At 63.8% G+C, this 26,280-nt stretch overlaps 5 protein-coding genes and 1 long non-coding RNA gene across 91 annotated transcripts in view; 2 read left to right on the top strand and 4 right to left on the bottom strand.

The window, feature by feature from the left end:
• LOC114680370 (uncharacterized) overlaps positions 1–26,280 on the top strand; it is a 193,357-nt gene that overhangs the window by 111,280 nt on the left and 55,797 nt on the right. The window lies entirely within an intron of this gene.
• Positions 66–6,865, bottom strand: RECQL4 (RecQ like helicase 4). Of its 13 annotated transcripts, none has more exons than XM_077944621.1 (22): positions 6,605–6,865; positions 6,506–6,539; positions 6,302–6,396; positions 5,938–6,078; positions 5,057–5,655; positions 4,882–4,963; positions 4,658–4,784; positions 4,226–4,357; positions 4,050–4,142; positions 3,836–3,972; positions 3,345–3,428; positions 3,100–3,273; positions 2,839–3,018; positions 2,337–2,478; positions 2,183–2,247; positions 1,623–1,911; positions 1,419–1,548; positions 1,167–1,336; positions 919–1,099; positions 680–842; positions 450–558; positions 66–328 (listed from the first exon to the last, which is right to left on the bottom strand). In XM_077944621.1, the coding sequence occupies exons 1-22, from the start codon at positions 6,863–6,865 to the stop codon at positions 204–206; spliced, it is 3,513 nt and encodes a 1,170-aa protein (XP_077800747.1). In that variant the 3' UTR covers positions 66–203. The 13 variants fall into 13 exon arrangements, 11 of the variants coding, with proteins under 11 accessions (XP_077800747.1, XP_077800743.1, XP_077800742.1 ...); XM_077944617.1 differs by having other exon boundaries at positions 1,985–2,247; XR_013397559.1 differs by having other exon boundaries at positions 919–1,038; positions 1,985–2,247; positions 4,882–5,655.
• LRRC14 (leucine rich repeat containing 14) lies at positions 1,779–14,064 on the top strand. Of its 47 annotated transcripts, none has more exons than XR_013396812.1 (7): positions 1,779–2,511; positions 8,603–8,956; positions 9,147–9,315; positions 9,562–9,731; positions 9,820–10,433; positions 10,967–12,230; positions 13,153–14,064. XR_013396812.1 is itself a non-coding variant. In XM_077942504.1 (6 exons), the coding sequence occupies exons 1-5, from the start codon at positions 2,498–2,500 to the stop codon at positions 10,385–10,387; spliced, it is 1,275 nt and encodes a 424-aa protein (XP_077798630.1). In that variant the 5' UTR covers positions 1,779–2,497; the 3' UTR covers positions 10,388–10,433; positions 10,967–14,064.
• LRRC24 (leucine rich repeat containing 24) lies at positions 10,916–16,231 on the bottom strand. Of its 3 annotated transcripts, XM_015146202.3 has the most exons (5): positions 16,157–16,231; positions 13,706–13,920; positions 13,334–13,612; positions 13,002–13,170; positions 10,916–12,306 (listed from the first exon to the last, which is right to left on the bottom strand). In XM_015146202.3, exons 2-5 carry the CDS (start codon positions 13,859–13,861, stop codon positions 11,372–11,374), a joined length of 1,539 nt encoding a protein of 512 aa, XP_015001688.1. In that variant the 5' UTR covers positions 13,862–13,920; positions 16,157–16,231; the 3' UTR covers positions 10,916–11,371.
• C8H8orf82 (chromosome 8 C8orf82 homolog) lies at positions 15,419–18,284 on the bottom strand. Of its 2 annotated transcripts, none has more exons than XM_001094921.5 (3): positions 17,926–18,284; positions 17,217–17,265; positions 15,419–16,982 (listed from the first exon to the last, which is right to left on the bottom strand). In XM_001094921.5, the coding sequence occupies exons 1-3, from the start codon at positions 18,079–18,081 to the stop codon at positions 16,537–16,539; spliced, it is 651 nt and encodes a 216-aa protein (XP_001094921.1). In that variant the 5' UTR covers positions 18,082–18,284; the 3' UTR covers positions 15,419–16,536. The 2 variants fall into 2 exon arrangements, with proteins under 2 accessions (XP_001094921.1, NP_001181832.1); NM_001194903.2 differs by lacking the exon at positions 17,926–18,284 and adding an exon at positions 17,444–17,721 and having other exon boundaries at positions 16,419–16,982.
• Positions 18,343–26,280, bottom strand: part of ARHGAP39 (Rho GTPase activating protein 39) — a 147,976-nt gene continuing 140,038 nt past the window's right edge. For 11 of the 25 annotated variants that reach the window (XM_077944638.1, XM_077944630.1, XM_077944637.1 and 8 more), the window contains 6 exons: positions 25,798–25,890; positions 22,265–22,338; positions 21,397–21,596; positions 20,579–20,670; positions 19,868–20,037; positions 18,343–19,782 (listed from right to left, as the gene is read on the bottom strand). In XM_077944638.1, the coding sequence (XP_077800764.1) occupies positions 19,588–19,782; positions 19,868–20,037; positions 20,579–20,670; positions 21,397–21,596; positions 22,265–22,338; positions 25,798–25,890 (824 nt within the window). In that variant the 3' untranslated portion in view covers positions 18,343–19,587. Of the gene's footprint in view, positions 19,783–19,867; positions 20,038–20,578; positions 20,718–21,371; positions 21,597–22,264; positions 22,339–25,797; positions 25,891–26,280 lie in introns of all 25 variants that reach the window. The other 14 variants (XM_077944633.1, XM_077944644.1, XM_015146293.3 and 11 more) reach the window with 4 other exon arrangements.

The following is a 26,280-nucleotide window of genomic DNA, read 5'->3' on the forward strand; positions in this document are numbered from 1 at the left end:
GAATATGTGATGCGCTTGTCCCCAGGTTGTGGGGGCTGCCTCATTGGCCAGGAGGGCCCATAAAAACAATGTGAGCACTTTATATTCTGCATTTTGGAGTCTCCTCGTCCTCACACCCGGTAACAGGTTTTGCCCAGGGCCTCAGTCACTGCCCTAGCTGCTGACAACCCCAGCTCTACCCAACATCCCCCAACGCAGTGCAATCAGCAGGCCACCCGCAGGAGCTCTTCTGTGGCCAGGCGCACCAGGGCGTGGAAGCTCAGATTCAGGTATTTTCTCCAGAAGCGCCGGTCCTGCCCGTACACCTGGGCTGGGTAGCAAGGGCTTCCTACGGTGGAGTCAAGACACAGCCATGAGCCCCAGCCCCAGCCTGCATGGGAGGCGTCCCAGGCCTCACCTGCCCCAGCCCCAGCTCCAGCCTGCATTGGGTGGAGCCTTGTAGGCCTCACCGATGCCATGGAAGATGCGGGCCACAGCCCTGCCCGAGAACTTCTCCTTTGGCCTCAGGGACAGAAACTGGCGGATGTCGCAGCGGACCTGGTCCTCCCAATCCTGGAGCTGTGTGGACAGGCACATCAGGCTTGCTCTGAGCTACCGTGGCACTGCATCCACACAGCAAGCCCCATGCAGCCCAAGGAACGTGCAACCCTGATGAGCTTCCTGGCCTTACTGTACTCACTCTGGCCTGCCCTGGCTCAGGGCCCTGCGTGTCCTCCATGTCTCCCGGCCCCTGTGCTTCCTCTTCCACTTCCTCAAAGTAGTGGCCGAGCAGGTCCTTGAGCCTGGTGCTGCGCTCCTCATCCTGCTGCTCCAGGCAGGGCCCACAGCTGGGGAAGGCTATGCTGTGGGGAGGAGCCCGTCAGAGCTGATCACTGCAGGAGGGTGGATGGTCCCAGGCCCTGCCCGCCTCCTCCCAACCTGTGAAAGGCCTGAAAGGTTCTGCGCAGACGGGCCAGGGCCTGGCGCTCCCGGGCCCGCACACGGCCATAGAGGAAGTCACAGATCTGGTCCTTCTCCTCAGCGGTCAGGTCTCCTGGGCTGCGAAGGTGGAAGGCCAGCTCCCTGAACTCCACAAGCACCCCTGTCCTGCGCCGCACACCTGCCGGAAAGCATGTCAGATGCAGGCAGGCAGCATCCAGGGCTGGGTGGGGTGGGGCGGGGCGCACCTGTCCTGGGTTCATGGTCCCACTGCAGCTGGCAGAGAGCCCGCCGTACGGAGGCCAGCCCCCAGCCCATGGAGTCCACCAGCTTGACCATATCAAACTCCACAGAGCTGCTGCCTTGCCCTGGGTCCTCAGGCAGCCGCTGGGCCAAGCACACAGCCAAAGGGGGACACCTGTGCCCAAGGAAAAGGAAACATGTGGCCAGCAGCCCTGATTCTCCAACCTTGTCTCCAACTCAGGGCAGGGCGTGCTCACCTGTGGGCCAGGGCCTGGAGCTGGGCAGGGCCCCCAGGGCAGCTCAGACGGCAATGGATATAGGTGGTTGCCAGCAGCTCCAGCCAGTGGTGTGGGTGCAGCTCCAGGTAGCACAGCAAAGTCTCGATGGCTGTGGGCAGAGCAGGGCTCAGGGGATGTGGGCACAGCCCATCCACACCCATGGCTTACCCCCAGGTTCCTCACCCTCCTCTGGCATGTCCAGAGCCTGCACGGTAAGCTGTACTGGGAGTGCCCGCTCATGGCCCACACAAGTCCTTCTGGGTCCTAGGGCTGCCTGGTGGACACCAAGCTGCTCAGCCTCTTGAGAGGAATACTTGGGCACAGGTTTTTCTCCACCCATGGTCCCTTCCTGCTCTGGGGACGGCCTGGTGCAGGTGCAGGCTGGGAACACGCGCTGCACCAGCCTCTTCACGGCCAGGAAGTCTGTGCCGTTGGCGTGCACATGTCTGCGGAGCTCTCGCAGGTCTTCGCCCTGCGGGACGACTATCATGAGGGTGGGGTGGGGCACTGGGGGCTTGAGCACTGGCAGTTGGGGGGGTGCCAACCTGGGGCTGCAGGAAGAGGTGGCAGTGGGCAGGCTGCCCATCACGCCCGGCCCGGCCCACAGCCTGCACGTAGCTCTCGAAGCTTGGGGGCAGCCCCAGATGCAGCACAGCCCGCACATCTGGCCGGTCCAGCCCCATCCCGAAGGCCACCGTGGCCACAACCACCCGCAACTGGCCCTGCATGAAGGCCCGCTGTACCCGCTGCCGTTCCCGGCCGCACATGCCCGCGTGGTAGGCCTCGGCCGTGGTTTTGGGGGCACGACCTTTGGGGAAGACAGGCAGATAATCAGTGGGAGGGGCCATGTGTGCCCAAGGTGGGTTCACCAGGACCCCAGCCCTGTCTGTGCCTCACCTCCAGGCCCTGGGCCCTGGGCTGCATGCAGGCAGGTTCGGAGAAGCGCAGCGATCCGCTCCGTGTCTTCGCGCCGGTTGCAGTAAATTATAATGGAATCCAGGTTTCGAAAACGTTTGCCTTGCAGCAGTGTCAACAGTGCCTGACAAGGAGTGGTCGGCATGGGCAGTGAGGGGTGAGCATGGGCCGTGGGGGGTGAGGAGAGATCGGTGTGGGCCGTGGGGGGTGAGGAGAGGTCGGCGTGGGCCGTGGTGGGTGAGGAGAGTCGGTGTGGGCCGTGGGGGGTGAGGAGAGGTCGGCGTGGGCCGTGGTGGGTGAGGAGAGTCGGTGTGGGCCGTGGGGGGTGAGGAGAGGTCGGCGTGGGCCGTGGGGGGTGAGGAGAGGTCGGCGTGGGCCGTGGGGGGTGAGGAGAGGTTGGCGTGGGCCGTGGGGGGTGAGGAGCCGTCAGCGTGGGCAGTCGGGAGCCAGGGCCCTGCAGGGTCCCCAGAGCTCACACTCCCACCTGGTCTGTGTCCCTGTCCATGGACACGGAAAGGTGCAGGTTGGCGGGAACTGGGGCTGGCCCATGGAGGCCAGGCTCTTCATTCACAGCCAGGTGCTGTGCCACGTCACTGGCAGTGCGGCGTGTGGCTGTGGCTGTGAGACCCAGGAAGCAGTGCACGCCCATGCGCTCCCGAAGCACCTGCACCAGAGGCGGTGGTGGCGTGAGGCCATCCAGCCCATCCTGGCCCTAGCCGCCCACCCCAGTTCACATATGGCTCACCCTGCAGACGCGCAGGTAGCAGGGCCGGAAGTTGTGGGACCACTGGGAGAGGCAGTGGACCTCATCAATGCAGGCAAAAGCAACTGGAGGCAGCTGCGTGGCTGGAGAGAGGCCTCCTGCCCCCACCAGTGCCTCGGGTGTCAGCATCAGCACGTGTACCTGGGCTGCCCGAACCTGAAGGCAGCAAGATCAGAGGCACAGCCCAGGCACTGCCTCCCTCACCCCTAGGCCCATGAGGCCCCCACCTTCTGCAGGACAGACTCCCGTTGCTTCCTGGTCATGCCCGAGTGTATGCAAGCTGCCTTGAGACACGGTGGCAGGCCAGACACCTGCAAATGCAGGAGCAACGGCCATCATAGGCCAGCCCGGCCCTGGCCCTTCCCCAGGTCATCCCAGAGCTGCTGCCATGTCCATCCTAGGCCCTCAGGGGAGAGGAGAACCAGGTCCTGGGTCCTAGGGCCAAGGGTTTAGAGCCACCTGTGGGCCTTGGCCCAGGAGCCCTGGAGCAGACAGACTCTGGGGAGGGCTCCCTTCCCAGCACAGCTCCTGTAGGGGTGGCCGTGGTGCCTGTGGAGCTGGGCTGCCTTTGACCTACTGCCAGGACTGGGACTGAGGCCACAGACACCTTGAAGCTCCCATGGGAGGGGGCGGTTAGGGGAGAAGCAGCAGTTGCCCTTGGGAGTCACAAGTGCTGGTTCTTGGCTGTGTACATGTGCCCAGGGCCCTGTGTGCACACCTGGTCGTCCATGAGTGACAGCAGGGGAGAGATGACCAACGTGAGGCAGGGGCTGCGCCGGGCATAGAGCAGCGCCGGGAGCTGGTAGCACAGGGACTTGCCGGCACCTGTAGGCAGCACCAGCAGCGTGGAGATGCCTGTGTGGGGCGCGAGTCAGCAGTGGGGTTCTGCAGCCTGGCCTCAGCCCGGCCTCAGCCCCGGCAGCCATGCTCACCAGACAGGATCCGCATGACTGCACGCTCCTGCCCAGGACGGAAGGCTTGGTGTCCCAGCTGCTCCAGGGCCTGGAACACCTCAGCCGGCGTCTCTGCAGACACAGGTGTTGACCACCATGACTTAAGTCACACCAACCCCTCGGTAAAGGCTCTGGGCCAGCAGCTGACTGCTTACCTGCCAGCTGCCCTGAGGGCCCCAAGGAGTAGAGTGGCAGCATGGTGGAGGCCAGGCCGGGCACCCCAGGCACAGGTTGTGGTGCAGGAACCAGCGGCTCAGGGCCAGCAGGGTCTGTGTCTTCCTCACTTACTGGGGCAGGCAAGAGAAGGTGGAATGGGAGCTCCAAGCAAAACAACCATTGGCCACAACCTTCTCTTTCCCCAAAGGGGTTGGCAGCAGGCAGTGCCCTTCTTCTGTGCTACTTCTTCTAAAGCATAAAAGGTTGACACCCATCCTCATCCTTGCCACCCTGCTTTGGGGGAGCCAGGGTAGGGCCTGGACCAGGGGCACCTGGAAGGTCTTTTGCTTGGAACAGAAGTGTCGCCCAAAAGAGTACCGTGCCCTCTCCACAGTGGTGGCCAGACCCACCCTCCAGGGCAGATGTCTCACCTGGCTGAGGACACTGGGGTGCCCAGTGATCAAACTGTTCATTCAGGAAACAAGACTCCTTGATCGTGACTGTGGCACCACCACCCCCAAAACACTCCCCTTTCTTCCGCCACTTCTGCTTCCATGCCTGAAGGGTGCCCACATAGGAGGGTCACTGGGTGGGACATGCAGGGGTGCTGAGGGGAGGGAAAGGGAGGGCCTGTCCCAGTCCATCGCCGTCTCACCTGCTTGCGGAGGAGCCTGCCACGGAGTGCCCGGCCCTGCACGTAGCGTTTCTGTTTCATGTTGAGCCGTACGTAATTGCCCCTGTCATGGCGGGCCAGCCTAGAGATGTGCAGATGGGCTGTGCCCTCAGCCTTACCCGCCCTAGCTTGACTGGAGGTGCTGAATCTGTGGTACCTGGGGGTCGACAAACTGCTGCAGGGCTGAGGTGGCTGTGCCTGTACAGGTTCCCCTGGAGGGTCTTCCTCAAGTGCGACAGCCCCAGCCCCCTCCGATGGGGGTCCAGCCTGGCTGCTCTGCTGCTGGACCTGTGCGGGGCTCCCCCAGAGCTCCTTGTTCCGTCTCTGCTTCTTGCCTCGACTGCTGCTGGGCTGGGGGCTCCCTGCACGGATGCTGACTTCTTGGAGGGCTGAAGCCTCTGGGTCTGGGGAGCCAGCACCAGGACCAAGGACAGCTGACTCACCCGGGATCAGAAGCTGTGATTCCTCTGAGCCTAGGCCAGGCCTGCAGGCTTTGGGGGCCCCCAGAAAGTCTGGGATCTCACTGTGACATCGCTGTAACCAGTCAAGATCTAGGGAGGCCAGCTGCTGGCTCAGGCATGCCTGCAGGTGCTGCAGCTGGCCCGGCCTTGGCTGGGGCCCAGGGGGCTGTGGAGGCTCATCACTGACTTTTTCTGCAAAGGTGGGGACAGGCCTTGTGCCTGGGGGATTTGGGGTGGGCGTCTTGGATGAGGATCTTCCTAGAGGCCAGGGTCTGCGGCCTAGGGCTGGTCCGGCCTGGGAAGGGAACAGAATGGCAGCAGAAACTCAGGCCCCTGGGCTTCTGTAGACTCTGAAACCTGCCTGAGTTCCCACCTTCAATGGTAAGACAGGTTAATTAGCACAAGGCTGGCCTAGAAAGGGAGTCAAGGGCGAAGGCCCCGAGAAACTCCGTGGAGACTCGTGCCCTGGTTGGCACAGGAGCCTGTGCCTGTCTGTGTGGAAAGAGTGACAAGAAAGAACCCCGGGCCAGAAGCACCTCTGGACCTAGTGTGGACTCACTGCTTGCTAACTCCTCACCTGCAGGGTGCCTTTCAGGTTGGCCTTGAGCCGCTGCCCGTAGTCCGGCACCGACCCCTGGCAGCTCCGCCCTGGCGTATGTTGTGGACTGTGGGTTGCAGCCCGATTCAGGTGGGGCCCCCAGCAGTGGGACTCTGGTGCCTGCAGGAGACAGTAGGGGCGCAGGCCAGAAAAAGGCTGGTGTGGAAGCAGAGGCGCTCCCACCCACCCCCTCACACCTGGAGCGAGGCCCGGCCCGTCTTCACTTTGCTCAGTCCCCCTCCCAAGTTCTGTGCCCCACGGAGGCCTGGCCGCGACTCCGTGGCTCCTGCCACTCCGCCAAACAGGAAAGTGGGAGGAGGCTGGGGTGGCGGGGCCTGGATACCTCTTCGACGGCCACGGGGAGCAACTCGGAGCTGCGGGGCCCGCCGCCGGCCTGGCCCACGGTCCGCTTGAGAGTACGATACTCCCGGTAGAGCGCTGCGTGGGCGGGCGGGAGGCGGGGTCAGGGTGGAGCCTGGGCCCCCGCCGACCTGGCGTCCTCCCGCCTCCGTCGACCCGGGACCCCGCCACCCCGCCGCGCGCTCACCGCGGGTCTCCTGCGGCGCCGCCTCCACGTCATCCTGTAAAGGGAACGCGTCAGCCGCGGGCCGCGCCCTCAGCCCCTCGGCCCCAGGGCATCCCGTACCTGGCTCGGCCGCCGCCCGCGCTCCCGCCGGAACGCGCGTTCCCACGCTTGCAGCCGCTCGCGCACATCCCGCAGCCGCTCCATGGCGGGCCCGCCAGGTCTCCGAGCAGTCCAGCGGCCGCCCAGCGAATCTCCCGCGCCGCAGACGATGGGGCCAACAGCCAATGCGGGCGCGCGGCGGGCCGGGGGCGGGGCCACCGCGACTAGGCAGCCAATCCGCCGGGCCCTGGACAAGCAACCAATGGGGGGCGCCGACGTCATCGCGGGGCGCCGCGGCGCCGTGCGGGGCGCGGCGGACGGTCTAGGCGGGGCCGGAGGCGGTGGCTGCGGCTGCGGGACCGGTGAGCGCGGGCGGCCAGGCGGGGGTCGGAGTGGGGCGGCGTACGTCCCTGGCCCTGCCTGGCCGCAAGGGGCGTGGCAGCGGTCGCTCGGGGCGGCCCGGCTGAGGGAGGCAGTAGCTGCATTTGGGAGCCCGGGGCCGAAGCCGGGAGCCCGGGCGGTGCCATAGCGGGCCGGGAAGGACTGGGAGTCCCCCGGCCGGTCGGAGCGGCGTCAGGCCCTGGTGGGAGACGCACCTGGCTTGGAGGAGCAGGCCCCGCCCGGGACAAGAAAGAGCGGAGGGACCAGCGCCTCCCGCGACTGGAGGCCCAGAGGAGCCGGGCGGGGGCGTCTTTTCGAAACGCAGGCAGCCGAGGGCCGACGCGTTCCCCGTGGCCGGCGGGAGGGGCGGGGGCCTCGCACGGAGGTGCCTGCCTCCCTTGGTGGCCAGGCCGTCTGCTTTCGTGTACTCCCGTGACAGGTGCTCGGTTGGTCTGTCCTGTCAGAGCGAGGTATGACCGTTGAGATCTCAGAATGAGACCGAGGGTTGGTGTCTGGGACTTTTCAGGAAGCGGTTCTTTAAGGACTTATTTGTATGTGCAAAAACAAGGGCCCTGGGGCCAGAGTGTCCTCCCTAGACCCCTTCCCTGACTTGTCACTCAGGCTGTGACCTTGGGCCAGGCCTAGGCCTTCATTTTCTAATCTGTCACAGGGAGATGGCTGCGATTTAGTTTTGAGGATGCTGCAGTCAGCAGCAGGGCTGGCACCCTGTGTCACAGGTACCTTGTGGCCTTGGGAGTGTTCGCGCGCATCTCTGCAGCTTGAGTGCTGCTTAGGCAGCTTTCTTTGCCTTGTCTGAGCAATCTGTAGCCTTGCACCTTCCGAATCCCACATACTTAAGACTTGTTCTTTCCACAGTGGCTCTCCAGGGAAGAGGGAGAGGTTTTAGGCCACTGGTAAGAGCCACCAAAGGTGAAGGTTGCTTTCTTTCAGGGGTCTTCGTGCTTGGTGACACTCTGGAGAATAGTTTTTTTGGGGGGGGCTTATATTGAAGGCTTGGATTTCATAGGCTACATCATCTGGACTCAGTATTCCCTAGGTCTCGGTCTTTTCAACCTGCCCTGTTGCTTATGAAGCTGCATCTGTGCTTCCAGCTCTTTGTTGTTTTGTGGAGTCCCAGGGTAGCCCTGGAGAGCCTCTGTGAGGAGAGGGGAGGGAAACGTGATTTGGCTGCTTGACTCCTTGGAGTGTCCCGTCAACGTTAATGCTGATGAAGGTTGGTGGGGAGAGGCCTGGACTTTATTCAGGTTTCGAAGAAGGTTTTGTGAAGCAGCTTTGTAATTTGGGAGGCCTGAAGTACCCATGGGGGGCCCTGCAAGGCAACAGGCATCTGTCAAAAGCACACCCAAGCAAGCGAGTTGTCGACGACGTCACACTGCTTGACACTTGGTTTTCCTAAAGAGTCCTGTGCCTCTGGAGGGCTGGGGCTGAGTTGTGACCTTGTCTGCCAGTTCACTGCACCTAGCCCAGCGCTAGGCATCTAATAGGTGCTTGTCTGTGCCGTGGCCTCTGTTAACTGCTGACTTTGTTTCAGGCGCTATGCTGGGCCTTCCTACCACCTGTGTGTGGCTTGGTAGTGGCCTAGGGTCTCTCCTCCCTGCTGAAGTCCCTCTCCTGCAGGTGGCCGTCTGCCGGGCCCAGCGCCATGCACACGCTTGTGTTCTTGAGCACGCGGCAGGTGCTGCAGTGCCAGCCAGCTGCCTGCCAGGCCCTGCCCCTGCTGCCACGCGAACTCTTCCCCCTGCTGTTCAAGGTGGCCTTCATGGACAAGAAGACAGTGGTACTGCGCGAGTTGGTACACACATGGCCCTTCCCGCTGCTCAGTTTCCAGCAGCTGCTACAGGAGTGTGCCCACTGCAGCCGTGCCCTCCTGCAGGAGCGGCCTAGCACTGAGAGCATGCAGGCCGTTATCCTGGGGCTGACTGCCCGGCTCCACACCCCAGAGTCTGGGGCCAGCACACAGCCCCTCTGCAGGTATGGACTTATCTGAAGGGTTGTCAGGCTAGGGGTGTGTAAGTGGGTCCCCTGAGAAGGTTCTAGGCTTGGGTGGTAAAGTTAGCAAGAGCTCATACAGGAGCAGGTGTGTTGCTCTTGTCCCAAGCTGGCTGGGAGGGGGTATGGGCCCTGCCCCTCGACCCCTTCCTCAGATCATTCCTACTCCCAGGAAGCATGCGCTGCGGGTGCTGGACATGACAGGCCTCTTGGATGATGGTGTGGAACAGGATCCTGGCACCATGAGCATGTGGGACTGTACTGCTGCCGTGGCTCGCACATGCATCGCCCAGCAGCAGGGGGGCGCCACAGAGCCTGGGCCAGCCCCCATCCCCGTGGAGGTGCGTGTGGACCTGCGGGTGAACCGGGCCTCCTATGCCTTCCTGCGGGAGGCACTCCGAAGCAGCGTGGGCAGCCCACTGCGGCTCTGCTGCCGGGACCTGCGAGCTGAGGACCTGCCCATGCGCAACACTGTGGCCCTGCTGCAGCTTCTGGATGCAGGCTGCCTGCGCCGCGTGGACCTGCGCTTCAACAACCTGGGCCTGCGTGGCCTGTCTGTAATCATCCCACACGTGGCTCGCTTCCAGCACCTGGCCAGCCTGCGGCTCCACTATGTGCATGGGGATTCAAGGCAGCCCTCCGTGGATGGCGAGGACAACTTCCGCTACTTCCTTGCCCAGATGGGCCGCTTCACCTGTCTGCGCGAGCTCAGCATGGGCTCCTCTCTCCTTTCAGGGAGGCTGGACCAGCTGCTCAGGTGAGCGGGCCCCACCACTGCCCTGCCCCTCCCTTCTGTAGGGACCCTCCCTGGCTCTGCCTGTCTGTGACCCCTGTGTCCCCTGTAGCACCCTGCAGAGCCCCCTGGAGAGCCTGGAGTTGGCCTTCTGTGCTCTGTTGCCTGAGGACCTGCGCTTCCTGGCACAGAGCCCCCATGCTGCCCACCTCAAGAAGTTGGACCTGAGTGGTAACGACCTGTCTGGCAGCCAGCTGGCACCATTCCAGGGTCTGCTGCAGGCATCAGCAGCCACACTGCTGCATCTGGAGCTGACTGAGTGCCAGCTTGCAGACACCCAGCTGTTGGCCACACTACCCATCCTGACTCGGTGCACCAGTCTCCGGTACCTTGGCCTCTATGGCAACCCACTGTCCATGGCGGGCCTCAAGGAGCTGTTGCGGGACTCAGTGGCGCAGGCTGAGCTGCGTACTGTGGTGCACCCCTTCCCTGTGGACTGCTATGAGGGCTTGCCCTGGCCGCCGCCTGCCTCTGTCCTGCTGGAGGCCTCCATCAATGAGGAGAAGTTTGCCCGCGTAGAAGCAGAGTTGCATCAGCTGCTTTTAGCCTCAGGCCGTGCCCATGTGCTCTGGACCACGGACATCTATGGGCGACTGGCTGCAGACTACTTCAGCCTATGATGAAGTAGCTCTGGGTGAGACACAGGCTGTCCTGCAGTCTCTTTAGGTAGGCAGGGCCTTTGCTGGGACCCTGGTGGAGGCCTGTCACAAAAGCACTGGTTTCTGGTTTCCTGCTGGGTCCGCCTTGCTTCTGGGCACACCTCGAGCCTCCCCTGCTTTCTGCAGTGCCCCACGCGGTTTTCCCTGCACTTGCTCCATGATTGGTGACCATCTGTGGGCCCCAGGGCTGGATGTCAGGCTTCCATTGCCCTGCTCAGTTTGGCTGCATTTGGCTGCCCTCTGGGGTCCTGGTCCTTTGTGCAAATGCTTTGGGATCCCACTTGTGAGTTGAGAGAGATGATGGCCTCTCTGAGCCTTTCCCATCCCTTTACTGAGAGCTCAGTGCTCTGGGGTTGAAGTTGGACAGAGGCTGCTTCAGGGAGGCTGGGGTCCCCAGGCACTCGTGCCTCTTAACGTGTTCCCTGCCCTGCCACCCAGCCACCCCACTGGGCTGGGCTCGGGCTGGAGGGGGTCATCAAGGTACAAATGTGCCTGGAAATTGAATTTATGGCTCTTTTTTTTTCTGTCCACATTGGTCAGCCTTATCCTTATCTCTGCTGTCACCATCCCCAACATGGCCACTGGGCAACAACTGCCATCCAGCCTGCCCGCAGGGCGGCCCCGTCTGCACTGCCGGCCAGTCCTTGCTCTTCCCACCTTTCGGAGGCCCAAGATCCTACCGTGGCCGGCCAGGGCCAGCGAGGGACCCCCCTGCAGAGCTGGAGGTTGGGGTGATGTCTTTTTGGAAAAACTTCAAGGGAGGTGTTGGGGCCTCCCTGGCCACCTTCCATTGCTACCCCAGGATTCCCGAGTGCAACGCTCCCGCTGCGCGTCCCACAGACGGCTCACCGCACTCTGCGCGGCTTCCACCTTTACTGACGGAGCATGTGCGCCGCAGCGCCGGCCAGTCCCCGGCGCCCACGTCATCTGCCCGCGCCCGCCGCCCTAGCAATGGATCTCGTAGGCGACTGGCGGGGGCACGCGGAGTCCCGGCCCCGCCCCCTCTGCTGGTCCGCAGTCCGCCGGCGCCTCCGCCGGACCCTCGGCGAAGAGCGGCTTGGAGCGGTTGATGACGAACATCTCGTGTCCGCGCTCGTCGCGGAGCTCCTCTAGCTGTGCGAACGTGCAGGGGCCGTCCGAGTAGTCGTTGACGAACAGCGCGCCCTCCCCCGGTGGCCCCCGCGCCTTTTTTCGCCTGCGGCGCCGGCGACAGATCATGGCGACCAGGAGCAGCGCCGTGAGCGCCAGCAGCGCGATGGCCGCCGCAATGGCCGTCTGCGTGGCCAGGCCCAGGGCGCGGAAGGCCATGCTTCCCGCCTCGGGCCGGGGCTCGCGACCAGCGGGGCGGGCGGCCGGAGGTGGCGGTTGCGCGGGCTGCTGCAGCGGCTGCCGGGACGCGTTGACCAGGAGCCGGAAGGGCACGCGGGCAGCGCCACCAGCATTGGAGGCCTCGCACTCGTACTTGCCGGCATGGGCCAGCGTGATGTTGCTGAGGAAGAGCATGCCGCTGCCCGTGTCGGATGCCGAGTGTCCGCCCAGGCCCGGCGCCCCGCCTTCTAGCTGGGCCTGGGCTTGCGGCCGGCCCTCGCGAGGCTGGGGCACCTTTCTCCAGGTCACCAATGGCTGCGGGTAGCCAGAGGCTTGGCAGGCAACCCGCAGGTCCTCACCCAGGTTGGCTGTGAGCTCCAGCGGCTGCACGTGGACAGAGGGCGGAATGCAGATGAGGCTGCTGTGGGATACGTCCAGGAGACTCTGGAGCGCCAGGCGCGGGGGCTCTGCACACATAATCTTCCTGTCCCTGGAGGTGAGCAGCCGCTGGCCGCCCTCCTTGATCCAGGCACCCAGCCAGTGCAGGGCGCAGTCACAGCGCCATGGGTTCTCTGTGGGAGAGCAGCATCAGGCAGGTGGCTTGAGGATGGTGCTACAACACAGCCTGTGCAGTTGGGGTTCTGCGGGCCAGGGCAGGGGCCTCTTTCCCACCTACCACAGCCTTTTCACACGGAGTCCAAGGCCCCTGCCACCCCTTCCTTCACCCCAAGCTCCGTGGGGCGGCAGCAGCCCTTCACCCCCGCCCCGCCCCCTCCGCCTCAGCTCTGTGATGCCTGCCTGTTACAGATCACTTCTGCGTCAGAGGAAGCACCTGCTCCTCAAATCTTCCTGCAACAAGTGCCACTGCTTTTAGGAACCTGGGCTTCCACATAGGCATCTCACCAGCACTGAAACCTTACAAGTCCTCTCAGCCTTGTCTTTGGATGTTCTCTCGGGAATGTCCCCAGTCCTGATCAGCTGTCTCCTTTGCAATTTTTGCCTCCCCTCTGAGGGCCTAAAAGTGTACAGAATCCTCAACTCTGTTAAGTCACCCTGTGGGGTTCCTGTCTTGTCTTCCTCAGGCAGGGTGCCTGAGCTGTATCCCCCAACACGCCCATTCCCGCAGCCCTCCCCTGTGGCTGCAGGCGGTGGTGCGGCCCTCCAGACTGCTGCCCAGTTGTCTGCTATCAAAGCCCCTCCACACATGAGCCTGTTCCCTACTGCCACCACCTGGCCAAGACAGAGACACTTCCCGAGGAAGAGGTACCTGTGAGGCGCAGGACTTGCAGACTGGCCAGGGGCTGCAGCGCCTCTCGGCTGATGGTACCCAGCTGGTTCCTGCTGAGGTCCAGCAGTGCTAGGGAGGACAGCCCCGCTAGAGCCTGGTCCTCCAGCAGCTCAATGCTGTTTTCTTGCAGGTGAAGCTCCTGCAGTCGCTGAAGTAGGGACAGCAGATCGTGAGGAAAAAGGGCGCCGAGGTTGGGGGCATGCCCCCCCTTCTTACCAAGCTACACTACGTTGCCTTTTCTAACTACTCCAGCCCTACAGGGCGAGCGGCCATAATGGAGTCTCCCGCCCCTTCAGACCCCAGGCGCTCACCGGCAGGTGCAAGAAGGTGAAATCCAGCAGCCGCGCCAGCTGGTTGCCCGCCAGGTAGAGCACGCGCAGCTGGGCCAGGCCTGCGAAGGCGCCGCTGCGCAAGGCGCGCAGCCGGTTGCTGGTGAGCGCCAGCTCCAGCAGGCGCGGCTGCGCGCGGAAGGCGCCGGCCTCCAGGGCGCGCAGGCTGTTGTTGTGGAGGTAGAGCCGCCGCAGAGCGGCGAGCGGCGCCAGGGCTCCTGGCTCCAGGCGCGCGATGTTGTTGTCCTGCAGGAACAGTGTCTGCAGGCCGGGGAAAAGGGAGGCGCTTACCCCGCTGCGGGGGTCTTCTCCTTGGGGGCACCCTGTCCTCCCGCAGCTCCACACAGTGCCCACCTGCGTCCCTGGCGGGATTCCCAGCGGGACGACACGCAACCGCAGGGCGCCGCACTCCACTGTGGCGCTGTAGCAGCGACAGGCTGCTGGGCAGCCAACGGTGCGGGGCGGCAGTAGCAGCAGCAGCAGCAGCAGCGCGGGGGCCCCCGGGGCCATCTCCCGAGGCCCAGCTCCTCACCGGCCCTTCCGCGGTTCAGCCGCGGACGCGTGCCCTCCTGAAACACAGGTTGGCAGGCCAGTCTCGGCAGTCGAGAGCCAGCCAATAGATGGAATGGAGGCCTGCGCCTGCGTCTAACTTTTGACGCTATAAATCGGTTCAAAAAACTAATAAAACGTTCGGTTTTCTCCTTTGACAAAAACATTTTCTTAAAGCTCTGGGGCATCAGGTTCGAATTTAGAATTCCTGGTGTCCTCTTCACAGGATGTGACCATGTAGGGAGAGCCACCCAACCCTGTCACCTTCTCTTCCTTCTCCACCCATGCCCAGCAGGTCAGGAGCTTCCTGCTCAGGACATGGATGTGTGTCGCTTGCTGCCCCCGACTCTACCCCCAGGCAAGTGGTTGCTGTTTGGGTTCTATGGTGCAAGAAGCTGGAAGTACAGGGTATGGGCTTGGGAACTTTGCTTAGGTGACAAAGCCTGGGCCCCCATTACCCAAGCATAGCTAGGAAGGGGAGAACAGGCCCTGGGCAGACACACCTCCTTGTCATCCTGTGGGGGCCCAGGCAGAGCTGGCTTCAGAGGAGCTACGAGCCCCAGGGAATTCAAGGCACAGCTTTGTCCAGCACCTGCTCCTGGCCTAGGGGTGGGACCAGCTTAACTAGAATTGGGTCTTTTTCTCAGGTAACCTGTCAGAGAATTGGGGGATGAGAAAAATAATGGGAAAGTCGGCTCAGGAGCCATGGGTCTGTGCTTCCCATGCTGGCCCCCAGAAAGGTGTCCTGTCTTTGGGGATAGATGGGGCCCTGGGAAAGCTGGGGTGGGACGGGGCGGGGGGGGGCCTTGGGCCACCAATTGGGTTTCTGGTGTGGCTTCCCAAAGGGGCTCTGGGAGCAGTGTGACCTCTGAAATCAGCAAGGAGCAGGGAGTTTGCTGGGGGACCATATGCATGTACTTATCCTAAAGAAATGGGAAGGCTGCGGTCTGGTTTCAGGCACCAGTTTTTTTTTTTTTTTTTTTTTTTGAGACGGAGTCTCGCTCTGTCGCCCAGGCTGGAGTGCAGTGGCCGGATCTCAGCTCACTGCAAGCTCCGCCTCCCGGGTTCACGCCATTCTCCTGCCTCAGCCTCCCGAGTAGCTGGGACTATAGGCGCCCGCCACCTCGCCCGGCTAGTTTTTTGTATTTTTTAGTAGAGACGGGGTTTCACCGTGTTAGCCAGGATGGTCTCGATCTCCTGACCTTGTGATCCGCCTGTCTCGGCCTCCCAAAGTGCTGGGATTACAGGCGTGAGCCACCGCGCCCGGCCTTGGAACCAGTTTTAAAAGCAGGGATCTGGACTAAGCCAGCCAGCCTACCCGAAGCCAGGGAAGACAGGGCTGCAGGTGTCCTGTCTCCCAGCCTGATCTGGCAGGCCTCCCCAAACATTTGCCTGTCCACCAGCTCTTCCTCTTTGCCAAGTCATGTGGAAAGGGACGGGACCAAGTGACCTTGGTGTTTGTTTAAATCTTGCCCTAAATTGTAAGTCATATGATTATTTAAAGTCACTAGAGATAAATAAGCACAGCAATAAAGTTTTAATGGAATAGCTCTGGCCCAGGCGGAGGCAGTTCCCAGATGTCTCAAGATGAGTGTGAACCCCAAGAAGTTGGGGGCGTTATCTGGGCCCCTGGGATCCATTCCCTGGGTAAAAAGGGTTGGTACGTGGCTCCAGGCCTGGCCCAGTCAGCCTCCAGCAGGAAGGCTTCTCAAGTGGAGAAGGTTCTTGGCCTCAGATCTCAGGGCGCTGCTACTCACGCGGACCCCCCCTAGATGCAGATTGGTGTAGAAAGGCCTGCCAGAGCAGGGATGAGGGCCCCAGGCTGGAAGAAGCCCAGAAATCCTTTTACCAGAGGACACCCCCTAATCCGCTGGGCAGGGGCGGGGTGTCACACGCAGGATTCCGCGACGACTGTAACTGCCTCCTGGGCGCCCCTCTGTGTGGGAGGCGGGGAGGGAAGAGGATGGAACGCCCTGTGCCGCCTAGGGCACAGTGCGAGGCCCAAGCTGGTCTCCGGGCGGCCCTTGCGCACCTCTGCAGCACTGCGACCCGGTGCCTGTATCCCCCACGGTCTCCTCTGCTACCCACGAGCGCCGGTCGGTTTTCGGCCGGGCTCAGGGAGGGCGTGGCCTCCGCGTTCCCCATCCCCCTCCAAGACCCACGCCCTTCTCGGAGCGCACCAGGGTCAGAGCCAGGGTGGTCCCCGACCCCCCAGTCTCCCCACGCCTGGTGACCTTGGGCCGGGCGTCCCCTCACCTGACGCTCCCGCGGCGAGCGGCTCCCCCGCCGTGCAGGTGGCGGCCCCGGTCCGAGCAGCGGCCGGGCTGGGAGGGGGCGGGGGACGCTCGCGCACGCGCACCAGAGTCCCGCGCCCGCCGCCTGGGCCTGACGTCTCCAGCGCGGGCCAATCCGGAGGGCGCCGGAGTCTGGTGCGCGGGAGGCGCGCGCCGTGGGGAGCGGAGGGTCCGGGAGGGCCGGGCCGCGGCAGCACCAAGGACAGCGCCAGATGGGGAGGCGGGGCGCGCAGGCGCACTAGGCTGTCGCGAGTGCGGGTGGCGCGGGCTTTCCGGGGCGTGGGGTCCCGCGGGAGCGGGGTGAGGGGCGCCCGCGGCCTCCTGCCTTTCCCGTGGCCCCGCTCAGGGGGGCCGAGCCGCGAGCAGCAGCGGGGCCAGGTCCATGGTGAGGGCGAGGCGGCGGCCCTGCCAGAGCACGTGCGAGGGCAGCGCGGGCGCGCCGGGCCCGTACTCGAAGCAGGCGCTGAGCTCGAAGGCCAGGGCGGAGCGCACCAGGCCCACACCACCCGCACGCTCCGGCGCCGGGTGGTACAGGCGCCCGTTGGCGGCCAGGGGCAGCAGGCGCGCCGGCTCGAAGGGCACGGCCAGGGCCTCACCACCGCCGCAGTAGGAGAGGCGCGGAGGCCTGTGGTCCGCGGTCAGCAGGTGCGTGAAGACCACCGGCCGGTCCTCGCAGCGCAGGAAGTTGCGCTCTCTGCCGCAGGGCGAGAGGAAGGGGAAGGCGGCCTCGTAGCGCCCGCTGCGGTTGGGTCTCAGGCGGGAGAAGAAGGTGACCAGGAACTGCGGGTCTGGGGGATGAAAGGCGCGGATGCTCAGCGCGCTGGGCTCCCAAGGCTGCCGGGCCCAGGACCACACCGAAGGCAGGCGCCGGCGGCAAGAGGTTCGCCTGGCCTCACTCAGCGGGGCTCCTGAGCGCAGGACGCCCATTCCTTGGTGCGCTGGGCCCATCGGCAGAGTCGGGAGCCCATCCGGGGCTGCCCGAAGGGAGAAAGAAAGGGCTGGGGAGGAAGGCACAACATTACCTTTGAAGCAGGTGATGAAATTCTTCATTTTGGAATCATCCAGGAAAAGCTGCAAACAGAGGGCCGGGCCATGATGAGTCCCAGCGTGCAGGGGGAGGCTGGGAAGCTCGGGAGGTCCTGAACCGGCCCGAGCCCACTTTTCCTGCTTGTCTGTGCACACCGAATGCAGGGAGGCTCGTGGAAGGTAAACCTGGGGGCCCTGCCGACTTCTCCGCATCTATGCGCACTTCTGCTCCCTGGTCAGTCAAGTCTTTCCTGCACGTTTTCCCTCTTTTCAAGTTTGTAATCAGTTGTGTCACCTCCTCCGCGGAGACTACCTGGCTTGCTGCCTCCCGGACACGCCGCTGCCTTTGACAGGGCTTCCAAAAAAATGCGCGGCGGCCCGGGTGTCTCCCTGGCAGCGGCGAGAAGTCAGCGCCAGGGCTGGGGGCTTGCAGGGCAGAGTCCGGAGCTGCACGACGCAGCAGGGACGCGGCCCGTGTAGGAGCCTCAGCCGGACCGACCCAGCTCCCGTCTTTCCAGCGCGCGCTCCTCCAGCTCTGCCGAGTCCAGGTCGCCCACCCCCCCGGCCCCGCCCACCCACGTGGGACTTCCCTTCGGCCCCGCCCCTCTGGCAACTGCCGCGCCCACAGAAACCCTCGCCTCCGGCCCCGCCCACAGGCACCTCTCCCGGCCCCGCCCCTCGAGCAACGGCCTTGCCTCCTCCCACCTGGCCCTGGTGGTCCACGTAGTAGAAATACTCGCGGGTCTGGGGTTCGGGCCGCTGCCCCTGCGTGTAGGAAACGCCCCCATCCCCGCTGCAGGGCCGGGCTCCCCGCGACCGCGCCAAGGCCAGGCTCCGGAGCGCCCCGCACTGCGACCACATTCTCCTCCCGCGCCGGAAGCGGCCAGCAGGTCACGCCGAGGGCGGTGCCGCGCGAACTCGCGCCCGCCCGCAGCAGCCCCGCGCCTCGCGTTCCGGCGGCGCCCGCCTCCGCGACCCGGGCCCGGCGCTCTTCCCTTTCCCTCTGGCCTCGGGGGCTCGCCCGCCCTGGCCTTCTGAGCGGCGTACCCAGCCCCGCCCCTTCCGGTCGGCCCCGCGTCTCTTCCCGCCCCCGGCCGCGCCCACAAGGAACAGGAGACGGCGCAGGGTCCATGTGCACTTTATTCACTCGCGTCGTCGCCTCTCGGGTCCATGCGTCTGGGCGAGCGTCTGAGCCGGGCGGGACCGCAAAGGCCCCGGGGCCACCCGACTGAGGACGCCGCCCGGGCCTCGGCAGGGCTGGGCCTTTTGTTTTTAATAAATAAAAACGGAACTCTAAAAAATATATATATAAAAACTGGGGAGAAATTAAGTTTTACAACAATTGGAACTCAAAATTCCAAAATGGAAAATGTACAAACTCGGTCCCCCAGCAGCTCTGGCCTCGAGAACAGGCAGTCCCGGGCGCGGCGTCTTCACGCTCGTCAGCTGCAGGTCGGGGACGGGGATGGGGTAGAGCTTGGTTTTTGGTCAGAAGCCAAGAAAAAAGATCGGAGAAGAAAAGAAGGAATGACCTCAACTTCCTCTGCACGGAGGACAGGGACGGCTCAGAGATAAATAGCATTTAGGTTAAAACTATGTCATTAGCAAATTTAGTTCTTATATCTTTCCCTCTATTTATATCTCTATACACAGGTGGGCTGCGATGCAGGATTGATTCTGGATTTATAGTTACACGAAGAAAAAATACTCTCGCCCCTCCCCCACCCTGCCCCCAGAATGCCTGCCAGCCCTGCCCCCTACCCCAGAGGACTTTGGTTTGGGGGCCCCCACCCCACCCACCGAGAGCCTGCCAGACCCCGGGCCCACTGCCCTGGAGCCCCCAAACTCCTGAGCAGTCACCAGCTGGGGACCACGGGCCGAGGAAGGGAGAGGCGGCGGGACAGGTCGGGAAGCTCCCCCGGGGCTGGGAAGAGCTGCAGGTCAGGACAAGGACCGGAGGAAGGGAAGGAGACGGGGGCGGCTGGGCAAGGCCCAGGCCAGGACGCGCAGGAGCCACGGGGAGGCAGCCCGGCCCCACGGAGGGCAGTGTCGCTCGGCTCCAGGACACTGAAGGCACTGAAGGCACTTTCTCGGAGCTGACCTGGGGCCAGCGGAGGGCGAGGCGGTGCCCGCGGGAACTGGCCGTGAGGTGGGGGGCCAGAGGCGCCCTCCCAGCCGCTGCTCTGCCCTGGCTGCACCCTCAGACCAGGCAGAAGACGTGGGGAACGCCGGGGCCAGGGGCCTGGGGGAGGGGAGGGGGTTGCAGGGCTGGGCCGGGCGATTCTGGCCCCTCTGCCGGGAGAGCGAGTGCGGGGTTCGGCCTGGCTCAGGGCGGCAGGACGTCCCTCCTGTCCCCGGGCGCCCCCACTACAGCACACCCTCCATGAAGCTGGTGTCCAGGTGCTGGATGAGCACGCGCAGGAAGGACATCTCCTTGCGGGTGTTCTCGAAGATAACGCGCGGGTCGTCGGACTGGCAGCGCAGGCAGTTGGGCGCCATCACCATGGCCAGGTTGCTTACATCCATCTTGGTGACCGCGACGTTGGCCGGCTGCACGAAGACCTGGAGGAGGAGCGAGGGTGGGCGCGGAGGGGCGGGGGCGGGGCGGGGAGGGGGAAGCGGCGGGGACCCCCGCGGAGGGAAGTACCTGCAGGAAGCGGATGAGGTAGCAGAGCACCATGCGGTTGATGCGGGGCAGCGCGTGCACCACGGCCACCGCCGCCTCGGGGCTGTCGTAGTGCGCGATGCACTGCTCGTAGAACTCGTGCGGGATCAGGGGCTCCTCCAGCTCCCGGTACCACAGCTTCAGCAGGGATGCTGGGGACACAGCACGGGGCTTAGCGGGCCTGCTCGGCGGGCACCCCTGGACCAAGTGGGGTTCTGTGGCGGACACGAGGGGTGCTGTGGGTGACAGGCTGGGAGGGCCGGCCCATTCTGGACAGGGCCCATCTGACCCGGCTGGGCCCGGACCCCAGAGGGCCTTTCAGTTCCTAGGGGCCTGAACTTGATCCTGGAGGCATGGGGGTCACGCCAGCAGAGACGTGCGAAACAGGGTTTTTCTCAGGAGTCTATGCAGCTGCCCTGAGGGGGTGTCTGCACAGCAGGCATGGCGGAAGGGCACAGGGCAGAGAGCAGCAGGTTGGGAGTGGGCTGCATTGCACAGGCAGGCCTCGGGGTGCCCCGAAGACACCTGCGGAGACTGTGCAATGGGCAGGAAGGAGGATGTGTTGGAAGTGACTGGGAAGCCATCATATCACTGGGCAGGAGGCAGGATCAGGGTGGACTCCAGAGGTGGAGACAGGGACCCCTTAGCCACAGCCTGAGCCAGGCCTGCTCTGCTGCAGTGTGGAGGACTCACCAGGGACGTGGGGGTCTTCCAGGCCTGTGGGCACCTTCCACTGGTCCACCTGCAGCTTCAGAGCATTCACCTCGTCAATGTCCCCAGGGACCCTGCAGGGCACAGGGCAGGTCTCAGGCAACAGGAGCCTGCGCTGCGGCTTCATGATTCCACCTGGACACTCCCTTTGGTCGGTCCCTGCTGACCCCTGGAGGGAGCAAAACCTCAGGACCCCCTGCCACCCCAGTTGGCCTCTTTCCCACAAACATGGGTGGATGGCACTCTTCAGGATTCCTGCCCCACACACCTGGGTCCGAGTGTGGTGTTTCCCCAGGCCACCGTCCCTCCCTGGACCCCTGCTGGCTCCCTGTGTGGATGCCCTCACCAAAGGGCCCCTGGGGCTCAACCTGCAAGCCTCAGTTTCCCCAGCTGGCCTCCTGGGGCCTAGGTACCCCTTGCCCTGACAGGTGAGTCACGGGAGTGGGTGGCACCCTGTGCCATCCCTGTTCACAGACGAGGGCTGCCTGTCATCTGAGGCTCACACCCTGGGCTGCCCATGGCTGGTGTCCAAGCACGCTCTGGACCACTGGTGGCCATCTGCAGGGGCGCCCTCCCTGGCTGGCTGTGCTTCCTCTTCAGAATGGGTCCTGTCCTCTTTCCTGGCCTGCACACACTTGGGGTCAGCTTCCACACTGTGGCCCCAACCTTCCATCTGCTCTCAGGTAGGGGTGGGGAAGCAGCCCAGCAGGCCTGAGGCTTAATGGCCCCTACATGCCAAAGATGCATGGTGGACACACAGCTGTGGCCCCCACACCCGGCGCCCGGGGTTGCCGTGGCACCTGAAGATGCCCTCTGTCTGGTCACCGTTGAGCGCCAGCACCTCCTCAGAGAGCCGTGTTTGCACCCAGGGCAGCTGGCGCTCAGGGTAGCGCTCCCTCTGCATGCCCATGACCTCCTGCAGTGCGCTGCCAAACATGGACGGGCTGAACACGGCGTTCTTGGCGTGCCGGATCTCCTCCACGTTGGGCTTCTTCAGCCCCTGTGAAGACAGGCTCTGTCCTGGTATGGCCTGGTCGTCCTGCTTCCAGCCCTCCTCGCCCCCAAACCCTAACTCCTCCTGGGCTGCCCCTGGCTCTGCCTCCCCTCCTCTCATCCCTGTGAACTCCTGGCTCCAACTAGAGCTACGGACAAGCCCAGCTCCCCGGCCGGAGTCACTGTCTACAGCACCAGCTCGCAGGGTCCCTTGGGAAGGTGGGAGTGTCCCTTGGGCCGGCCAGGGCTGTCAGGGAGCATAGCACAGGCCAAGCTGGCTGAGCTGGGGTGAAACTTCCAGAAGTCTGTGGCAGGGCTGAGAGCCCTGGGGAGGGGTGTGATGGGAGCAGTGCATCAGAGAGAAGAGGATGTGGGGAAGGGGCCAGGCTCTTGGGACAGGTACAGGGAATGAGGTCCTGTGGCGCGGTCTGACTGAAGCCCTTTGCCTGCCTTGCTCCTGAGCTCGAGTCTGGGCCTGGGAAGAGCCCCTGGGGGAGGGTACAGGTCAGAACACGGGGTCGGCCTGGCGCACCCCACCACTCACCTAGGTGGGCTCTGTGTGGCACCCTCTGCCCTTCTGCCCCACACCAAACTGCAGGCGGGGCTCCTGGGGCTGTCCACCAAGGGTCTGTGTGTCCCCGCCTGCCCTCCCCGGCCCCCCAGGTGCACCCGTACCTTCTTGGCCCCGGTCAAGGCTGCCTTCTGCAGCTTGTGGTAACAGTACTTGGCATATGTGCTTATCGCCACCCCTGGAAAGAAATGGGACCCGATCAACCTGGTGTGGATGTGTGGGTGTGGGGCCAGAAGAGGGGTGAACAGATGCAGGTCCTTCAAGGGCCCTGGGGGGCGGGGCTGCCCGGGCCCCAGCCACCCCCTGCCCAGCGCAGCAGGTCCTCACTCTCTCAGGCAGTGTCCTCTAGAGCACAGACCCAAGGAGCACTTGCCCACCTGCGGAGGGACAGGCTGGGGAGGAACCCCTGTGGCAGCTCCACCCACCCTCCCACGGCCCCACAGGAACAGGAAGGCAAGGACCTGGGTCCGAGGGCCTCTAGACCCCACTGCTCCCTCCCTGGGGCCTGACCCAGGCAGCTGTCCAGGTACTTGACTCTTCTCTGCTTCAGGCCCCTCCCTGGCTTTTGGGCTCTGGGCAGGAGCCCCTGGAGGAGTCACTTCCACCTACCCAGCACCCACAGCCAGTGCTGGGGGAGGCAGACACTGAGCCATCTGGATAGCAAGCCCAGCTCTGCTGCAGCCCTGGGCCTGAAGTACCACCTTTGGGCTCTTCTGAAGGACTAAGGTGGCAATGAGAAGGCCCAGTCTTTCCCAAGGGAGGGGCTTTCTAAAACTCAGCCCCTGACAGCAGGTCCCTGGGGGGAGGGGCAGTGTGCCTGAGTCAGCACCTGGGGAGGGACTCAGGGACCTCAGCCTGGGGAGTCTCCAGACACAGGGCCCAGGGGAAAGCGCCAGAGGGGAGAGGATTCCCAGGCTGGGTCTGGAAGGCGCAGCATCTTCCTGCTCCAGGTCGGGAAGCAGCAGATGAGAGAACATGCCAAGAGAAGCCGTCTGGGACCAGGGGAGCCATGGACCTTGGACAGCTGGACAGGACCCTGTGCTTCTGGACATGAGACCTGCCCCAGCACCCAGAGCCTACCGCCTGCCAGGGTGAGGGGGGCCTCTGGATCCTGACCCCCAATCGGAACGTCTTTGTCTTCTTTGAAGGAGCAGTTTCTAGTGGACAGCTGAGGACACGGGGTCCTTGGACCAGGTTCAAAAAGCACACACGTCTTGAGTCCATCTCTAATTGCCACAGAAGAGTGACATGTGACTGCTAACAAGACTCTTTGCTTACTCTAAAAGAGTAACCAAAATGAATTTTTTCTTCATAGATGTTTAGGTCCTAGGAAATCTGTCATGGTCCTTGGGGCCGCAGGTCCTGGCAGAGGATCTGGCCCCAGCCTCCAGCGTGGGACCAACGGTCTGGGCAGGCTATGAGGTGCCCTCGTTTTTCTAGAAGGGATGGTGCCCACACACACTGGACCCAGGCTTCAGAGCCCCAGGAAGGCGGCAGAAACCCAGGGCCTCAGCTCAGCAGTTGGGACACAGAGTCACTAGGCCGGGGGGCCTGGGGCAGACGGCAGGGCCTGGCCTCCTGCTTGCTGTCCCTGCGGGAAGACAGGCCCTGATCTCCTGTCCCCTGGCCCCTGGTGGGACAAACACCCAGCCCCAGACTGCTTGGGACCAGGACACCCTCCAACAGTCTGCGACTGGGATACACTGGGGCCACCGTTTCTCAGCTGATGGTGAGCATGATGCAATCTCTCTGTGCCTCAGTTTACTCCTCTGTAGGATGGGGACCGTGACAACGCCTGTCTCATGCAGTGCTCAGCAGGCAGCTGCCGGCGTCACGAGTGTACTGGGTAGGCCAGGGACTGAGGCCACACTGCCCCACCTGCAGCTTCACTCGGAGTCAGGCGGCCTGTGCCCTAAGGTCTAGAAAGCTGGGGATGACTGCTGCTCACGCTGCATCGGCACAGGGCCAGGCACCAAGGTGTCTGCTGACCTGTGGTGTGAGAGTGGGCAGTGCCCATGGCCAGCCCAGGGAGACCCTCACCTGTGTGGGGTGCTCTGCTCTGAGCCCACTGCCCTGATCTGGCCTTGCCTGATCTCAGCCCTCATCACCATCCCCCTCCGGCTGCAGGCAAGCCCACGTGGGATGGCTGCCCATGGAGGGACCAACAGCAGCAGCTCTCCTAAGGTCTGTGCTGCTCTGCTCGGTGGCCAGGCCTGCCCCGGGGACCTTAGAGCTACAGGACCAGGTCACAGGTCTCCCAGGTCGCCAGGTGTGGCCAGGGCCTCCTGGTGTTGACCCTGCTCGCCACTTGACACACTCTGGGCTGCAATGTTCCACTGGGCTCCACTCCAGGCACAGGGGAGTCTGCTCCCTGCTCTGCCTGGCTGCAGCCAGGAGACTTTTACGGCCAACGGTGTCGGTCCAGCTCTCAGGCCACCAGACACCAGCTCAGGCAGGAGCGCAGAGCTCCTTCTACGCTGCCCCAGATGGAGTGGTCTGAGGACGTCTGTGACCAGGAATCTCACCCCTACATTGCAGCTGGCCCTCTTCTCCCAGGGTCCTGGGTGAAACCAGGCTGGGTGACTCAGGACTAGGTCACTGTACCCTGGCACAGACCTGTTGGTGGCAGCCTTGGAGGCGCCAGGGTGAGGACAAGTCCCCAGCCCGGCAGATGCCATCCTGGCATTCCCCACGAGGGCCCTTCATGCTCCTGTAGCCTCCTGCTGGCCCTGAAGTTGGCCCTAAGCAAACCTCATCCACAGAAAGCTTGCTGGCACTGTTCTGGGCCTGCATAGGCAGCATGCAGTCAGGGATGGCTTCCTGGAGGAAGGGGTGCCTAAGTTGAGTGGTCTCAAAGGAAGTGAAGTGGAGCAGAGAGGTGGTGGCGGAGCTCTAGACAGACGAGTGGGCATGAGGCACCAAGTGTGGCAGGACCACACTGCAGGAGCGGGGAAGGTGGCCCTGGAAGCCTGTGTGTGCACGTGTGCGCACAGCTGACTTGGTCTGACAGCACAGCTCTCAAAAGGGCACAGCCCTGGGTTTACAGGGCTTTCCTGAGCCAGGGCCTGGGGGAAGGTGGAGAGGTGGAAGCTGTGTGAGAGTGTGGGTGGTGGGAAGGGTGCTGGTGGGGAGGGTAGGGAAGCCCTCCCCCAGCTTCTGGGGGCCCACCATCAAAGCAGGGGATGGCTCCTTGCTGATTCTGAATGCAGGCTTGGCTCCTGTGGCCCAGGGGCAGCCCTGGGCTGGAAGACAGGGCTGAGGGGTACTTGTCTCCAGGGCACCACACACCTCTCCACCTGCAAACTTCCCTGTGGGGGTCAGGCCCACTCACTTACCTGGGGGCACCTCCAGTAGCCCTCGGCCAGCAAGTCCTCATGCCCCCACCCCATCAAGAACCCAGCAAGCAAGTTGGAAATGACTCTGGGCAGCACCAAGACAGGTGTGGACAGGCTTGACCTCTCCAGGGGTCCAGTCAGTCACCTGGGCCCTCCAGCTCGCTCAGGAGGCCACAGGCCTGAGGTTAGTGGCCCCATCCCCCCCGCCCAGAAGCGGTTAGAGAAGAGAAGGCCAGGCGGCCGAGGCTGGAGAGCAGAGCTGTGCAGACGCAGCGCCCAGGGGCTGCGGGGAGAGGCCCTACCATCCGGCTCTTCAACATAAGGCTTGGGTTTCTTTCTCAATTTGGACTTCTTCTTAGTGTTTCTTTCCAGGAGCTCTTTTATGTGCTGTGTCACTGGGGAGCAAAGAGAACCATGAGGACCACAGAACACAACGCTAGGAGCCAGCGCCCACTCAGCTCCCACACTTGGCCGGTGAGCAGGCCCCTGGGCCTGTTGGGGGCTCACACTGTTTGGCTGGGGGCTGAGCGTGTCTGGGGGGATGTGGCTGTGTGTGTGAGTGGCAGAGAGGTGCCAGGGGCCCTTCGGAGCATTGTGTGGGCTGGGAAGCTGCTGTGCCTGTACTGGCCTGAGTAGAGGTGCAGGGAAGGCGTCTGGGGAGTTGGAGGAGAGCAGGCAGCATCTGCCCTCTGGCTGGCAGCAAGGCTGGGGCGGCCATGGCCTGGGCTCTCTGCCTGCCAGTCAGAAAACCAACAGAAACAAGTGGGCGAAGGCAGCTGGCCCCA

The sequence above is a fragment of the Macaca mulatta genome, chromosome 8 (genome assembly GCF_049350105.2).
Source record: "Macaca mulatta isolate MMU2019108-1 chromosome 8, T2T-MMU8v2.0, whole genome shotgun sequence".
Taxonomy (NCBI): Eukaryota; Metazoa; Chordata; class Mammalia; order Primates; family Cercopithecidae; genus Macaca; species Macaca mulatta.

What these genes read in the sequence shown, in the direction of transcription:
- LRRC24 (XM_077942482.1), bottom strand. Translation starts at nt 13,861, where the DNA reads ATGGCCCCGGGGGCCCCCGCGCTGCTGCTGCTGCTGCTGCTACTGCCG. An exon ending in TCACCTTCTTGCACCTGCCG is followed by an intron (nt 13,171 to 13,333) that starts GTGAGCGCCTGG and finishes TCCCTACTTCAG; the next exon opens with CGACTGCAGGAGCTTCACCT. An exon ending in GCAAGTCCTGCGCCTCACAG is followed by an intron (nt 12,307 to 13,001) that starts GTACCTCTTCCT and finishes GCTCTCCCACAG; the next exon opens with AGAACCCATGGCGCTGTGAC.
- LRRC14 (XM_077942483.1), top strand. An exon ending in AGCACACAGCCCCTCTGCAG is followed by an intron (nt 8,957 to 9,146) that starts GTATGGACTTAT and finishes TCCTACTCCCAG; the next exon opens with GAAGCATGCGCTGCGGGTGC. An exon ending in AGGCTGGACCAGCTGCTCAG is followed by an intron (nt 9,732 to 9,819) that starts GTGAGCGGGCCC and finishes TGTCCCCTGTAG; the next exon opens with CACCCTGCAGAGCCCCCTGG.
- RECQL4 (XM_028853132.2), bottom strand. Translation starts at nt 6,865, where the DNA reads ATGACGTCGGCGCCCCCCATTGGTTGCTTGTCCAGGGCCCGGCGGATT. An exon ending in GCAGGCTCCTCCGCAAGCAG is followed by an intron (nt 4,785 to 4,881) that starts GTGAGACGGCGA and finishes GGCACCCTTCAG; the next exon opens with GCATGGAAGCAGAAGTGGCG. An exon ending in GCCCTCAGGGCAGCTGGCAG is followed by an intron (nt 4,143 to 4,225) that starts GTAAGCAGTCAG and finishes CTGTGTCTGCAG; the next exon opens with AGACGCCGGCTGAGGTGTTC.
- C8H8orf82 (XM_001094921.5), bottom strand. Translation starts at nt 18,081, where the DNA reads ATGTGGTCGCAGTGCGGGGCGCTCCGGAGCCTGGCCTTGGCGCGGTCG. An exon ending in ACGTGGACCACCAGGGCCAG is followed by an intron (nt 17,266 to 17,925) that starts GTGGGAGGAGGC and finishes CTCTGTTTGCAG; the next exon opens with CTTTTCCTGGATGATTCCAA. An exon ending in TTTCATCACCTGCTTCAAAG is followed by an intron (nt 16,983 to 17,216) that starts GTAATGTTGTGC and finishes TTCATCCCCCAG; the next exon opens with ACCCGCAGTTCCTGGTCACC.